This window comes from Trichoderma asperellum, chromosome 1 (assembly GCF_020647865.1).
Source record: "Trichoderma asperellum chromosome 1, complete sequence".
NCBI classification, from domain to species: domain Eukaryota; kingdom Fungi; phylum Ascomycota; class Sordariomycetes; order Hypocreales; family Hypocreaceae; genus Trichoderma; species Trichoderma asperellum.
In genome coordinates, this window is record NC_089415.1 from 2,966,042 (window position 1) to 2,980,870 (window position 14,829).

At 50.5% G+C, this 14,829-nt stretch overlaps 5 protein-coding genes across 6 annotated transcripts; 3 read left to right on the forward strand and 2 right to left on the reverse strand.

Annotated features, from left to right (window-relative positions):
• The first annotated feature begins 385 nt into the window (after window positions 1-385).
• TrAFT101_000933 (uncharacterized protein) lies at window positions 386-6,507 on the forward strand. Of its 2 annotated transcripts, none has more exons than XM_066126195.1 (14): window positions 386-1,340; window positions 1,503-1,879; window positions 1,964-2,180; window positions 2,273-3,018; window positions 3,079-3,252; window positions 3,333-3,498; window positions 3,552-3,911; window positions 3,982-4,102; window positions 4,160-4,231; window positions 4,293-4,343; window positions 4,400-4,464; window positions 4,532-5,237; window positions 5,325-5,705; window positions 5,765-6,507. In XM_066126195.1, exons 1-14 carry the CDS (start codon window positions 1,292-1,294, stop codon window positions 6,003-6,005), a joined length of 3,726 nt encoding a protein of 1,241 aa, XP_065982293.1. In that variant the 5' UTR covers window positions 386-1,291; the 3' UTR covers window positions 6,006-6,507. The 2 variants fall into 2 exon arrangements, with proteins under 2 accessions (XP_065982293.1, XP_065982294.1); XM_066126194.1 differs by having other exon boundaries at window positions 386-726; window positions 809-1,879; window positions 5,765-6,154.
• Window positions 4,371-7,795, reverse strand: TrAFT101_000934 (uncharacterized protein). The gene is made up of 4 exons (XM_024905949.2): window positions 7,602-7,795; window positions 5,317-7,507; window positions 4,522-5,257; window positions 4,371-4,445 (listed from the first exon to the last, which is right to left on the reverse strand). Exons 1-2 carry the CDS (start codon window positions 7,684-7,686, stop codon window positions 6,198-6,200), a joined length of 1,395 nt encoding a protein of 464 aa, XP_024765168.1. The 5' UTR covers window positions 7,687-7,795; the 3' UTR covers window positions 4,371-4,445; window positions 4,522-5,257; window positions 5,317-6,197.
• A 2,861-nt stretch (window positions 7,796-10,656) lies between these two features.
• On the reverse strand, window positions 10,657-11,355 carry TrAFT101_000935 (uncharacterized protein; the record flags this gene model as incomplete). Its single annotated transcript, XM_066126196.1, has 5 exons — window positions 10,657-10,673; window positions 10,831-10,948; window positions 11,030-11,097; window positions 11,156-11,181; window positions 11,237-11,355. 5 exons carry the CDS (start codon window positions 11,353-11,355, stop codon window positions 10,657-10,659), a joined length of 348 nt encoding a protein of 115 aa, XP_065982295.1.
• Window positions 11,356-12,087: 732 nt separating this feature from the next.
• Window positions 12,088-12,365, forward strand: TrAFT101_000936 (uncharacterized protein; the record flags this gene model as incomplete). Its single annotated transcript, XM_066126197.1, has 2 exons — window positions 12,088-12,206; window positions 12,254-12,365. 2 exons carry the CDS (start codon window positions 12,088-12,090, stop codon window positions 12,363-12,365), a joined length of 231 nt encoding a protein of 76 aa, XP_065982296.1.
• A 1,758-nt stretch (window positions 12,366-14,123) lies between these two features.
• Window positions 14,124-14,738, forward strand: TrAFT101_000937 (uncharacterized protein; the record flags this gene model as incomplete). The annotated part of the gene is made up of 1 exon (XM_066126198.1): window positions 14,124-14,738. One exon carries the CDS (start codon window positions 14,124-14,126, stop codon window positions 14,736-14,738), a length of 615 nt encoding a protein of 204 aa, XP_065982297.1.
• Window positions 14,739-14,829: the final 91 nt, after the last annotated feature.

Sequence of the window (14,829 nt, forward strand, 5' to 3'; positions counted from 1 at the left end):
CCAGAGCGCGTGCCTTTGTTTCGCTGATTCTAATTCCCGAGTGTTTGTTCCATGTTCTTAGAGTATATAACCTTGGCGCCAATTACATGTGCCATATATCGTAGTACTGTATTGACTGTTTCCTACACGTACCTAGACTAAGAAGTATGCATAAACAGAATACCCAGCACTGGCAGCATCTCGTCCATCTCCAGAACGATGTCGAATCTAGGTAATGCCCGAAATGGCAGGTAAGCCGGGCCTTGTCTCGACAAAAGATCTTTGTTCCCACTTCGAATTGAATTGGGTGTAGCACCGCTAGTAATTTGGTCTATTTGCTTGGCCCAAAGAGCAGTGGATGCTGATAATGCAATATTAACCGGCAATCCTTCATATCCCCGACACGCGCTTAAATGCAGCTCGCCCCCCCTTCCCCTCGATTGCTGCCGACCGTGTTATTTCTTCTTCTTCTTCGCCTTCACTCTCCTGGATTCAAGTAAAAATCGATTGTGCCCTGTCATGAATATATCCTCCACTCCCCTCTGCGCTCCCACCGCAGACGCTGCGTTCGGCCCTGTCGTCGACGCCGCCTGTCGCGATGGCTTCGACTTCACCCTCGTCTTTGAGCAGTCCATCCTTGTGCTCCTCCCGGCTGCGATGCTCGTTCTCGTGGCGCCGCTGCGACTCCGTCAGCTGCGTAAGTTGCCAATCAAGGTGGCCGACCATGCATCGCGTATGATGAAGCTGGTAAGTAGCTTTCCCGCCAGAGACGCCCTCATGAAAGAAGCCACAGAGACTCATTTCGTCCCCCCTCTTCTCTGCCCTCCAGTCTGTCACGGGCTGCCTTGCTGCTCTCCAGCTGGTCCTCATCGGACTCTGGGCAACTCACCATGGACCTGCGCGTCTCAATAGCGTGTCTGTTGCTGCGGCAAGCATCTGTTTCATCTCCAGCCTCGTGTCCTGTGCCCTCTCGTATTATGAACATGCCAGATCCCTCCACCCGTCCTCGCTCTTGAATCTCTTTTTGCTCGTATCCCTGCTGCTTGACGCTGCCGTCCTGCGCACCGTGTGGCTCTCCCTCTCCGCGACATCCATCCAGGCCGTTCTTACAGTGTCTTTTGCTCTGAAGGCGACGCTGCTGGTGCTCGAGGCAAGAGAAAAGGCGAACCACGTTGTTGGCCGGCCGACGCTCGCCCCGGAAGAGACCTCTGGTTTGTATAGCCGGGCCGTGTTCGCGTGGGTGGCTCCACTCCTCCGGACTGGATTCCGGCGTCTGCTGCGGCCGGCGGACTTGTTCCCGCTGGACGAGGAGATGAGCATCTCGAGCTTGAGTGAGAGATTTTGGTGGCACTGGCGAAAAGGTTGGTGCTTTCTCCTTCCCCCTCAAATTCCATTAGATAGTCGTAAAACAATACAATACAAAATCATAAACAATTTAAATTAAAAACCGTAGAAGCTCAATAGAGCTGAAGCTTTGTCGAGCCTACCTTTACTAACTCGAGGGAAATCCGCCCCTTATCCAGCATCTCCCTCCACTCAGGCGAGCCAGCATCGCCTCATTCTTTGCTGTATCGTCACGCTGCGCTCTGCTCTCTTCTCTGTCATTGTCCCACGGCTTGCCCTTCTCGCATTCACCATCTGCCAGCCCCTGGTCTTGACCCGCTTTCTCGGTTTTCTCAATGACGAGACGCAGCCAGTGAACATTGGCTACGGACTCGTTGGGGCCTATGGACTGGTGTATATCGGCATTGCAGCCACGCAGGCCCTGTACTGGCATCAGAATGGCCGCTGCGTCACGATGCTCCGCGGGATCCTCGTCTCGGCGGTGTTCTCCAAGGTTACGGAAGTGAGCGTCGTTGCGATTGACGATTCTGCTGCGCTGACTCTCATGTCTTCTGATGTAAGTTTCCGGCTTGTGAATACTCGCCTTTCCTTTTCCTCTCGAGAGGCGTGCTGATAACAGTTTTTTTTAATGATGTACAAGGTCGATGTCATTGGTCGTGCTATGAGAGAGATTCACGAATTTTGGGCCAATATCATCCAAATTGCCGTCGCAACCTGGCTTCTGAGTCAACAGATTGGATATGCAGCCGCAGGCCCCATAGTGGTATCTGTTATTTCGTTGGTAGCGACTATGCTCGTTTCGCCGCTTGCCAAGAAGTACCGAGTTGGTTGGCTTGAGAAGACTCAAAAGCGAGTTGGTAAGTTCCATAGGCAATATCAAGCTTTTTTTAATAGTCATTCCTTCTTTCTGCACTTCCTATTTGTATATAGAATCTCTAATGTCCTACAGGAATCACTTCTGCCATGATTGGCCACATCAAGAGCATCAAGATGTCTGGTCTCTCTCAGCATCTATCCGACACCATTGCCGCTCTTCGTGTACAAGAAATCACCGCGTCCAAGCCCTTCAGAGTCGTTGGAGCGGTGACATCTTCAGTTGCGCAAGTGCCACTGCTCTTATCCCCAGTCCTTGCGTTCGCCATGTTCCAGGGCATTACAGCAGCGACAGGTCAGGTGCTCGACGCGACAAGAATGTTTGCTGCGTTGTCACTTATTACGCTACTGGCACAGCCTCTGTTTTGGATTTTTGAGGTGATACTTGATCTGAGTGCTGCCTTTGGTGCATTTGATCGTATCCAAAAGTTCCTGATCAAGTCTACTCGAGATGAATATCGGATGATGGAAGTGGCCAATACTACTGATTCAACTGCAGTGGTTGGCGAGGAATCTGGCCTGATGGAGCTTCAGACTCTAAGGCCTCTCACTCCTCATATGTCTTTGTCAAGTACTCCGAGCAACTTTGCGACTGTTATTGACGTTGAGAATGCTACATTTAACTGGTCGCCAGATCGACCTGTTCTGAGCAACGTTTCCTTCTCCCTCAGTCGCAGTCAACTTGCTCTTTTAATCGGCCCTGTTGCATCTGGCAAGACAACATTACTCAAAGGAATCCTGGGAGAAGTACCTCATTCAAATGGAAAAGTTTCCTTGGCCAGTAGCTCTCTTTCATGGTGCGAACAAACTCCTTGGATCATGGTAAGTAGTGTCCAATTCTCTCACCACGGAAATAAAAACTGTCAAGCTTAACCTTTTCAGAATCAAACTATCCGAGATAATATCATAGGATACTCCCACTTTGACCAAGACCTATATGACCAAACCGTCAAAGCGTGCGAGCTTGAAGAAGACTTTACGCAGCTCCCTCAAGGCGATTTCACCGTTGTGGGTAGCAAGGGACTTGCTCTCAGTGGCGGCCAAAAGCAACGCGTGGTGAGTTACCCCAAGTTAACATGCTATAGGCAAGAAAAGAATATCTAATTCTGTATTTTCTTCTTCTTCCTGTTTGTAAGGCGTTGGCTAGAGCCGTATATTCTCGACCTCAAATCGCTCTATTTGACGACATCTTTAGCGGATTGGACAACGCCACCTCACAGCGCATCTTCAAGAATTTGTTCTCTTCAAATACAGGGCTGCTGAGAAGATCGAATACAGCCATTATTCTAGCTACGCAATCCGGTTTGTTACCAGTTTACATCATTAAATATTTCGTGCTAACATATTCAATCAAGTCGACTTCCTCGCTTCAGCAGACTATATTATCGCTCTTGGGCGGGAGGGCAAAATTACCGAGCAAGGATCTTTCGAAAGGCTCTCAGTCGCGGACGGATATGTCCGGGCTTTGATGGCGAGCAAGTCTATTGTTGCTAGCACTGATGCCAGCCAAGACGAGAAAATCTCTGAAATTGCAGATCAAGCCTCAGTGCCAAAAGTCGAATACAAAGCGAAGCAGGTAGAAGTCAAGCACGATAAACGTAGACAGACTGGAGATTCGACGGTCTACAAGTACTATTTTGGCAGTATAGGGACAGTATTCATCGTCACCTTATTTGTTCTTGAGCTGATCTGGGCTTTCTTACAGAGCTTTCCAAGTAAGCTGAACTACCAATCGGGCTAATGATGTTTTGCTCTTTAATACTAATAGCCAACGAAAATGTATAGCTGTTTGGCTAGAATTTTGGTCAGATTCGAATGCTCAAGGGCATAATCGATCGGGCCTATACCTAGGAGTCTACGCTGCTTTGCAAGTAATCGGCGTCTTCTGGTTTGCCTTGCTCATATGGTAAGCATATAACTGTCAACTTGTCCCACGAAAAGGCCCCGAACTAACAGGTTAAAGGTTCGTTCTCGTTGCTGTCGCAGCAAAGTCTGGGATATCTCTTCACCACAGTCTCCTCTCAGCAGTCATTAGGTCAGTTCATATTTCACAAGCCTCCATAAGATATACATCTCCTAAGTCTCATCACTTCTAGTGCACCGCTATCACTTTTTACGACGACCGACTTGGGAGCAATTACCACCAGGTAAGTGGCTTGGTCCTATCACTCTGATAATGCTGGTTGCTCATATACTGCATTAGATTCTCTCAAGATATTGGCATCCTGGACAATAACCTCCCACTCGCACTCGTGGTGACAATAGCAAGTCAGTACAAATTCAATTCCATCACCCATACATTCTACAGGCACTCTTCGAACTCACCGTCAACCAGGTTTCTTCGGGGTCCTTGCCAGAGCAGGTCTTCTCGCGGCCTCATCCTACTATGTAGCCATCAGCTTCCCCTTTCTCGCCGCGTTATACTACTTCCTCCAGCGTGGCTACCTCCGCACATCACGACAGCTTCGTCTCCTCGATCTCGAAGAAAAGGCTCCAGTCTATACGCAGTTCATGGAAACGCTCTCCGGGATTTCCACCATCCGGGCGTTTGGATGGCAAAAGCAAGCCATCTTGAAGAACCATCAATTGGTCGATCGATCTCAGCGACCTTTCTATCTACTCATCATGGTCCAGCGATGGCTTGTTCTTGTCCTTGACCTCACTACTACAGCGCTGGCTCTCCTCGTCGTTGGTTTCGCCGTCAAGCTCCGTGGTTCTGTCTCAGTAGGGCTCGCCGGTGTTTCGCTGGTTCAGCTCATATCCATGAGCGAAACGCTCAACATGCTCATCCAGTTCTGGACTTCCATCGAGACTTCCATCGGGGCTGTTGCTCGTATCAAGCAATTTGCAGAAGAGACTCCAAACGAGAGTCTTCCAGGGGAGGATCAAGAGCCGACTGCCGACTGGCCTAACAGAGGGCATGTTGTCATACGTGACCTTGAAGCATCGTACGGCGAGAATGGTGATATCAAGGCTCTCGATGGCGTTACCCTGGATTTGAAGCCAGGCGAAAAAGTTGGAGTGTGTGGGCGTACAGGAAGGCATGTTTAACACCCCAACTCTTTTTATCCCCCCTTGTTAGCTCTTTGCTTCTACAAATCAATGCTAATTAGGTCTTACCAAAACAGTGGCAAGTCATCTCTCCTTCTCACCATTCTCCGCCTACTCGAGCCATCTTCTGGCGCTCTCACCATTGACTCCATCCCCTTGAGCATCATCTCCCGGGAAATTATCCGCTCTCGTCTTATTACCGTGACCCAAGACCAATTTGTTCTTCCCGGGACGATACGCCAAAATATCGATCCGTCGTCCTCATATCCTGAAAGCGCTATTATTGAAGCTCTTCAAGTAGTCAACCTATGGACTGTGATCGACGCACGCGGTGGCCTTGATATAACATTTGAAGAGGATATACTTAGTCATGGGCAGAAGCAGCTGTTCTTCCTCGCAAGAGCTGTGTTGAAAAAAGATTGCGGCAAGGTTGTGCTCTTAGACGAGGCCAGTAGCAGGTAAATATAGACATGCTCATAACCGCCGCATTTAATACTAACCAAATGATAAATGACAGCTTAGACAAAGAAACGGAGCAAATGGTCCGCACCACCATCAATACGCATTTCAAAAACCATACCGTCATCTCCATCGCCCATCATCTAGAGACAATCCTCGATTTCGATCGCGTCGTGGTCATGGATAAGGGCCGTGTTGTTGAGATTGGATCACCACGAGAGCTGTTGCAGTCCCCTGGCGGCGGCAAGTTTAAAGCTCTGTGGGAGGCAAATAACCGTGGAGCTGTCGATGAAGTATAACTCCGTTTGGAAGCAATTTGAGAGCCAAGAAGGCTATCTTTTTTATTTCCTCGGGGCTTGATCCTCTACCTACTCGATAGACAAAGCGCATATCGAGTTGCCTTGCCAGCTCAACCTGGTAGGGATAAAAATTGAACTTTGACCGTGCAATATTATCTATTTCTAAGTACATGCTTTTGTTGCTAAAGCTGTCTATTGATCCAGCTTATTCCTCTCCACTGTAATGATTCTGCCTTTCCCCGCCCGTGCAGTTCTGATATGTCTCTCCACATTAGTAGCTACCTCGAGAGCTTCGCGATAAGCGATCCACTCGGAAGGAAGGGCATCCTCCCCAGGCGTCCACCCAGTGTATATTCGTAGTAGCGTCACTTTCCCCCATGCCCCGACCCAGTCCACAAAATCATGCTCCGAGCGTAGCATTAGAGCCTTGAACCACGGCGCACACCCCGTAAGGTCGAGAAACTCCAGTGCGTATAGGTTTCTGCTTAGCATTCTAAGAACTAGCAGAGCCTCGCTCCAGTCATGATCGATGGAATGAGAGTAATAGTTCGTCCCTCCGTAAGCGACGCTCTGGCCTTGTGGCGTAGTCACGGTAGAGAGACGCGCCCGCGGAGTAAGGCACGGGTCAGGCCAGTAGGCAAGGCTCAAATGGGTGATGGTGGTGAGCTTCGACGACAAGGCCAGCAGCTGCTTCCATGATGCTTCTGAGGCTAGCTGTGGGTCGAGGGCAAGCGATAGATGCGTGAGGTTTGGCAGCAGCACTCTCGGAGGGCTTGGGATGATTTCGCTTTCATCCCAAGATTCTTGGGTTTCAGCCAAGTCCATCTGTTTCTTAGGCGGATATAGAAGCTCAGAGACTTCTTTGAGAGTCAAAGAGCGTCCCAGAGCTCCCGATAAGTCTAGATAATTCACTTCAGCGTTAACAGCGGTGTGATATTCAGAGGCATCCTCGCCCTCCTCGTCTTCATAAATTTCAAAAGGGATGAGTATCAATTTCAAGTCATCAAGCGATAAACCATCCGGGCTTGCAATTCCGATCCATCGAATCAGTGCCGACTTGAGATGTGAGGGTATGTAATACAGATGGTACTGATTAAACTCCCGATGGATGTCCCAGTCAGCAGCAATCCTCCTGAGGGTGACATCAATGAGACTCCGGGAGGCTGGCAGGTAAGTGCCGGGCAAAGTCGAATCAACCAGACCGCACCGGTTCACCGTCGAACGCGACAGTTGGCCCTCGCGATTCGTAACACCGCTCCTGGCAGTGACCCAGCTTCGAGGGGGAGGTGGGCCGGCTGGGAGACGGCGGCCATTGTTGTCAATCCTCTGCCTGTGCTGCCGTCTGGGTGCGGGGAGTGGACTCTCTGGGATCTGCAGTATTTCCCTGAGGGCTGGCGGCACAGACGGTGTGACTATTGGTAGTTGTTGTCGCGGAGCTTCTGGGCCAAGGGAGGCGTGCCGCAAATTGGCCAGAAGCTCGTTGACGCTCCTAGAAGTCTTGCCTGTCGGATCGATGGTCAGCTTCCGTCAAGCCGCAAGAGAGCTGCCTGCACGAGAAAGCACATGAGAGCAGCAGCAGCAACAGCTCACACTCACCAGCTGCGTTGGACGAAGACCCAGGCGCCGGAGATGCCGTCGGGGTTGGCTTGAATGATTTGAGATGCTGCCTTTTCTTAGGCATGCCAAAAGCAAAATAACGTGTCTGTGCTACCGGAAGCTTGCAGAAACCAAGTCGCAAGTTGCGAGCCGCTTAAATAGCACCAACGGCGATGACTCGATTCCAGACCCCAGATAAGCTCCAAGGGTTTGAAACCATGAAAGCCCCGCTGGCCAAGGCGAAGAGGCGCCACAAGGCCGGACACTAGACCCGCTTTGACTGGAGGGAGTCATTGGACGTCTCCGCCACCATTTACATGAGCCCCCGAAGGAAGAGATCAAGAGTCACAATCGGCTCGACCTCCTCCGCAAGCAGAATCGATCTATTCGATGTCTTCCCTTGGCAAACCCGGCTACCTACATGCGGCACTGCCGGTCTAGAAGTCCTACAGAAATCAGTCATGAGTAGTTGTCGTCTTGCAGAGGCGCCTGATACCCCCTGTCACTGCTGTGCCGTGTTTTTCGTAAGGCAGATAGATAGCTATGCTTACTTGGACCAATGACTTAGCATGTCCGCGTGTGTTGATTTTCACGCCCATTCTAGCATCCATAGAAGCGCATGATGTCCTACGTTCTGTAGCATCTCTTCTCTTCTTGTCTATTCTTTCAGTTACTTATGGCCAGTCTCCTCAGAACGATAGTCTATGCAGCGTAACTGCAATGCTCGAAGGCGTTTCTTTCACCATAGGCTCATTCTCCCGGTTCCTGGCGAATTGTCTATATGCAATTCAGCAATTTCATAAGTAGCTTCCATAAGGTATCCCAAGTATCCACATATCACAGCTACTCCCAATCTCTCATGCTTTATTGGCATGGATAAGTTCCCTAAACATCTGGATTGAAGGGGTGCAATTCTTACCGGTAGCGGCATTTGAGCCCCCAAATTGTTACTGCCGTGTCTATGTCCGTGTATGCTGCGGTCTCCCTAGTTTGAAATATGCCCATTAAAGGACATGATTGATTAAGGTGCGACCGAATTCAAGTCCCGCGGCTGATGCCATGCACGTCCCATTTCTATTTACTTTCGAAATTATCAGAGAGAATCTGAGACTGTCCGATCCCGCAGTTGCTCAGATTCCTTGACTGGTGATCTATTATATGCAAACATCGGTTGAGATTGTCTAACGTACTGCGACACCTGCGCGTCATTCATACCTCCGCTGTTTGGGCGGGTAGCACAAAGCTGGTTAATTTTGGAGGATACCATGTGCTTTCCACTGAAGTGGCGTGGGCTGCCTGGATGCCTTCTTTGATGATCTTAGAAAGAGTAAGTCTAGATCTGCTGTCTTCCGCACATTGATGTACACTTCCCGCTGCCATAGTGTTTCGAAATCGATGCCAGCCGATTGTAAGTACATAGCTGATGAGCCCTATCTGCCTTTCAGTCACAATATAACTCTGTTGTCCGTATTCCAGTGTTTATGTTTGATTTTCTTAGCTCAAAATATCAAATAACCAAACTACACCTTCAGTAGCAAAGAGACTGATCACCTTCAATTTCTGCGCGTCACTACCCAACTTCAAACGCCTAGATAGTCGTCTAACAAGTATATTGCGGAGTGGGGCTCGGGGAACAAGAGTAGAGAGAAGGGAGGCGTGTACTTATGAGCTCCAATAGCGGTGAATAGTGGAGACGCCCATCTCTCTCGAGCCAAGAGGCGGCCATCGTAATACTTGCCTCATCAGCTAGGTGAAACTATGAGGTTAAGTTGCCCAATGTGGTAACGCGAAGCGAACAAGATGGTAATCAGGAGATAATCAAGGGGTCTGAGCGACGCGAGGAGCTCCAGAACCGTCTTAGCTGTCAACTAGCATTTTAGCACGTGAGAAAAGAAAACTGAATTTGATACCGTAGCATTTCTAGAGAACCGGATCGGCATAAGCGACGGCAGTTACTTGTAGTCTGGGAAGCAATCAGATGCATACAAAGGTGCTCTCTCTCTCTCTCTCTCTCTCTCGCTCTCTCTTCATGGCACTTATTCATATAGAATTGCCACCGATACGCTCATTTTCTTCCAGCAGCAACAGCCAGTTACTGTCATGCAGTTGAAATATCGGTCAACAGTGCCGCCCTGGTTTAACCTCTACTTAGGTGTATATGTAGGAAAAGGGCGCGGTCTCGGATAGATGGCTGTGATGTACGACATACCACCACATTTAGCGCCTAGAAAAAGATGCCAACATACTAACAAACTGACCAAACTGGCGACCGTGCAGTTGTTCGGCATCTTGATGCTTTTCAAACCATTGTAAATATCCCCTGCTCTGAGATAAGAAGAGAACGGGCGCAAATAGTTACTCGGGCATCTATGGCATAGTATCTGTTAATACGAGGACGGCGGAATATAAAGTTTGTGTAGTACAACAGTGTAATAGTATAAAGATGTGAAATTTTCAGATATCTCTTAAACGGTGGATCAAATTGCTGTAATATTTCCCTTCAAAGAAATGAGAGTGTGAAGGCGGGTATAGACAGCTCCTGTTAGTTGCAGCGCCAGAGGGATCTCAATAAGATGAGCAGAGCTTTTGAGAGATTCGGCTTCATTTGATCGTGTAAGCATCCATTCATTATCCTTTGAGTCGGCTTCGGCCTCAGTGACCGTTGTAAACAAGGCTAGTCTAGCTTTCCAGACAGATACGAGAAGCGTTTAGGCGTTTAGATTCGGTATAGAACAGAGATAGGGTCTCCAAGGTGGAAATATTCAAGATACTACAAGAATATGTGGGCAGCGAATGCATAGTATCTATTGTGAATAATGTAAAATTTCGGACTCATTTCTCACATTGTGATCCCTTAGCCACACACTGAAGAGTAAGCATCTCCGTGTATAATCGATAGAGTATTTCATAGGGATATTTTAGTGAACTTGGATATGCTGTAGCTTAGCACATGATTAACCCGGTGTTTGGAAAAGCTGGATATTTGCATAATTACCAGTTTCCACAAATATTATCAACCTGTATCTAGCGGCACTTGCCGTGAGATTAATAAAAGTTAGCCAAGGATAGTCTCTGGTGGGTAAACACGTCAGTCATATTGAGCAGCCTGTCCCATCAAACCACGTTGCCTGCCCTAAACGCCTTGCTGGAAGGAGCTGCATCATATCATGTGCGTAGCCGGCATGGGGGAAAGGAGCAGGACCAACACCGCAGTCCAAATTACACTTACGTAGCAACTGCCACGAGAAGTAAGCACCGGGAATTGCGTCAGGCGTAAGAGCGAGACGGGTAGATGCGACGTTTGGGGATATGGCCGAGCAGAAGACCTTCGCAGCAGCAATCCTCCACTACCGCAGCTCCTACTGACTATCAGCTGTCGGCGAGGTGCCTCCGTCTGCTGCCCTGGGTTCGACTCAACACTAGCCTACGCTGGGAGCCGAATAAGGGAGCAAAGATGAGGTGGTGGAAGAGAGCAGAGGGTCGAAGCACTCAGCGACTGCGTAGGGTGTGCGTCAGCCTGTCTCTGGCACACAATCATGCGCAGTCCGGAGCACATCCAGGTTGACTGGAGTGGAGGAAACTGGTTGGTGGCACGATGTTAGGACCCCAGTAATACGACAGCGTGTCTCACTTACGGCCACCAGAGGCCCTCGCCATGGATCTGATCTAAGCCGTAGGCTGAGCAAGCAGCGTTGATAATGTCGGCCGACGAGTTGCGTGCGACCACGGCAGCGTGGAGGATGGATGATGGCATTGCTAGCCTCCCCCCTTCTGATGAGGCCTGTGACGAGCCACTGGCGATGGGGGAGTGAGGCTTTCCAGCTTCTATCCCAGTTTGCTCGACTGACGCCCTTGCGAGGGGTGTGGCCTGAGACGGCCGATGCTACTGCGGCAAATGACCATTGATGCTTGAATTGGGCGTATTTGCTCGAGTGCCGTAATTTCCATCATCGCCAGGTGTAGGTGTAGCTGCTCCAGGTAGGCTGCAGAAGATGTGGTTGGAGAGCTACATGCGAGGAGTACATACACTCCTCCGCCAAGTTTCAAATGATAAGATAAAGATCCCGCTTGTGCCACTGACAGCATCGTGTACGCTGCATGGAGCATGAAGTGGCGTACACGGTACCTCTGCAGCTCTTATAGCGGGCGATGCCCTGATGCAGCAGCAATGTCGTCATCTGCCCATCGAGAACCGACCAATCTCGGTGAGCCCCTTGTATGTAGAATCCGTGCCCATGATCAGCGAACCGCCCCTCTTCTCCAGAGGCGGTGGCCCCATAGGCCCTGTAAAAGCCCTGCGAACAAGCCCGTATAGGCGCTAGCGGTGTCCAGATCAGGAGCATCCGGCGCTATCTCAGCTCGCTACAGGGAGCTTTCGGAACTCGCTACAGGCGGGAAGGGCCCATAGCGTGCGGCTCCGTGTCGAAGGGAACCGCAAGCCCCGACCCAAGCGGCCAATAAGCGGACACGATGCAACGGCACATACATGCAGCCTTTCTTGACTTCCGCTCAGGCGTGGCGCTCGCAGCCTGTGAGGCCAGAAACCGCCAAAGCATTGTCTGCAATTCCACCTTCCAGGTCCGTGGAGAGCGCTGCGCTATACTCGTATGTCCTTGGGTGCTATTTTGAGCGCTCTGTTGACGCCTTTGCAGGTCCCCTGCACACCGGTTGAGATACGGCACTCTTGAGTTGAGCGTGACGGAGACAACAACTCGAGGCAACATGCAAATCAGCGCCTGTGGATGGTCGATGGACGACCGATGAGTATGCAGGCAAGTTGCCGCGGCAGCTCCAGCCAGAAGCCACAGTCCGAGCGTGAGACAAAAGCCTCAACGGCTGGGTCCTGGCACACTCTCAGCTCCTCTCAGCTCCTGTCACGCCGTCTCGCCTGGCCCTGGTCCTGGCCTGGACTCGCTGGTCCATTATGGACGGCCAGCAATTACGAAAACCACAAAAGCATGGGGTCCTAGGATTCGGATCATGGCCGACTCCCTCGTGTTCGTTTCCAATGCACGATGCAGCCGCGGCGACGGCTGCAGCAACTACGACACGAGTTTCCGAGCATTTGCTTTTGCCTCCATCCCAAAACAAAGACGACAATGCTGAGGCCTAGGCGGCCCCCAAACTTGTACTACCCATCCTGTCGCCTTGGCTTACAGGCACACGCTGCCAGAGATGGGTAATGCCAACAATGCAAGACATTCTCTGGCTTTTCGTGCTGTGTTGTGACTAGCAATCGATAGCACAGGAGCTGTTCGGTTTAGATCATGGAGGACATGTTCAGGATTGGTCTTGGCCGTATCGAGATGTGAAGCTGCGGAATCGCCGTTACGACCTCTCACCTCGTACAGAGATCTATCTGATCTCTTACCCGTTGCCTACCTTGGCTTGGCCGCCCTGTCAGAGTCCAAGGGGAGTTGAGTGGACGAGGCAAATCCGCTTGGGGCATATTACAGGCGGCTGCGTTGAAGGACATTCATTCTCATGTCCCTGACAGGTCTGCTTGGTCAATTGCCTCGCCAAACGAACCATATTGTAAATTAGCGCGGCATCTTTGGCAACGGGCCGGTCCGACAAAGCTCTAAATGCCCACTTTGACGACGTCTACAGTTGGGTCTTTGTTTGATCTTACGGGCGGGCGATATGGGATCGTAATCATCTTACTCCCTTCGATAATACCCCCCCTTCCCCATCCGGAGAGTTGAATCAAGTGTGCAGGATACAGCATCTTTGTTCTAAATTTCGGTGCTGCCCTGGTCTCTTGGAAAGTTACACGGCCAAATGGTGCATGCGTGGCTCCCTAAAGGCTCCCATTGGTGAAATTGATTGTCTGCGACGTGCCTTGCTTGCCTGGCCGGTTTTCTGTTGTTTTCTCCTCCGCTGTCGGATCGGCTGATCAGGGACGACAAAGTCCACCTCGCTCGGGTAGATGGTCTTGTCATTGGCTACCATTATCATTGCGTGGCTCTCTAGTGTGTTAAAAGGAGATGCTTCACAGGCAAATTGGCCACTATCGAGTTTGCGGTGGCCACAAAACAAGCGCTATTCTACAAAGGATCGCAAGCCATCAGCCTCACACCCTTCTGCTGATCCCTTTGTCTCTATAACGTGTCAAACTACCTACACGCTGCCTGCTGGTAACCTGCTGTCTGTTCTAAAATCTGGGGAGAAGGATGAAACCTGAGTGCTCAGACTTGCGTGTCTGTAACATTATCTTGACAATCGTGGCTGCCCAAGCTGTGACACCGTTTGGATTGCAAAGAAAGTACTTCATGGCCCAAAATGCAAACCGAGGTCCAGGTCCGTGTCAAGCGTCTAGGTGGCATTACTTTTTGATTTTACCTCTGTTTTCTGGACCAGCGGAGACAGTTTGATTGGCACAATGCATATGAGCAAGCTGCTGGGCTTAGTCACATAGTCTCAGTATTTCAAGAACATGCAGTGCGCTGGCCAGGTGTCATCACCACCGCAATTTAATATCAAGAGCAGCGGCGTGTGCCTTAAACAAGAACATATCGTGGAATGCTGGTGCATCTGGAGCTTGGCTTGCCTACCGCGTCTGACTGGCTGGGTGTTGATCCGGTGTCTCCTCTTTCCAACGCATTGCAATCTCATGCACTTACCCGCCGCCTCCCTAGCGTTCGCCCCGGCCAAGGATCTCTTTCTCAACAACAGGCCCACAAGAGACCGCATTGTAGGCGGAGACATGGCGCCTGGATACTTGCATGCTTAGTTCGCTGGAAGGGGGGGAGGGGGGTGTGCGGCCATAACGCAACAGGCGGGCTATATTCCAAGCAAATCGGGACGGTGGAAACAAACTTGATAACCCTTGACGCAATGGCGGCCAGCTGGACAATGCCTTTGGACGGACTTCTGGTCAATGCCCGGCCCATCTATCCCAAGGCCATGCAAGCGAATTGCTTGAGCTTCCGGGGTCGTGTAGCACGCAAGCCATTTCTCAATGACCTGATTGCAAATGGGGTTGATAGCCAAGCTATGCTCGCTGTAGTAGGAACGGGTCGCTTCCCCGGTTCCGCGACGAAATCCAGAGTCTCTGTTTGGCTGGCGTCGCGAGCTGCTTGTAGCTTGGGCAAAGCCCTGCGACTTCTGCGGCTTCTTGCTTGTTCCTGTAACTAGGAAACCTTGGGCCTCACACGCTCAGTGAGCTCCTTCAGCAAGCTTTTTCCGCAGCAGCCAGTCATATGCATTATCATGATCCACAGCCTGC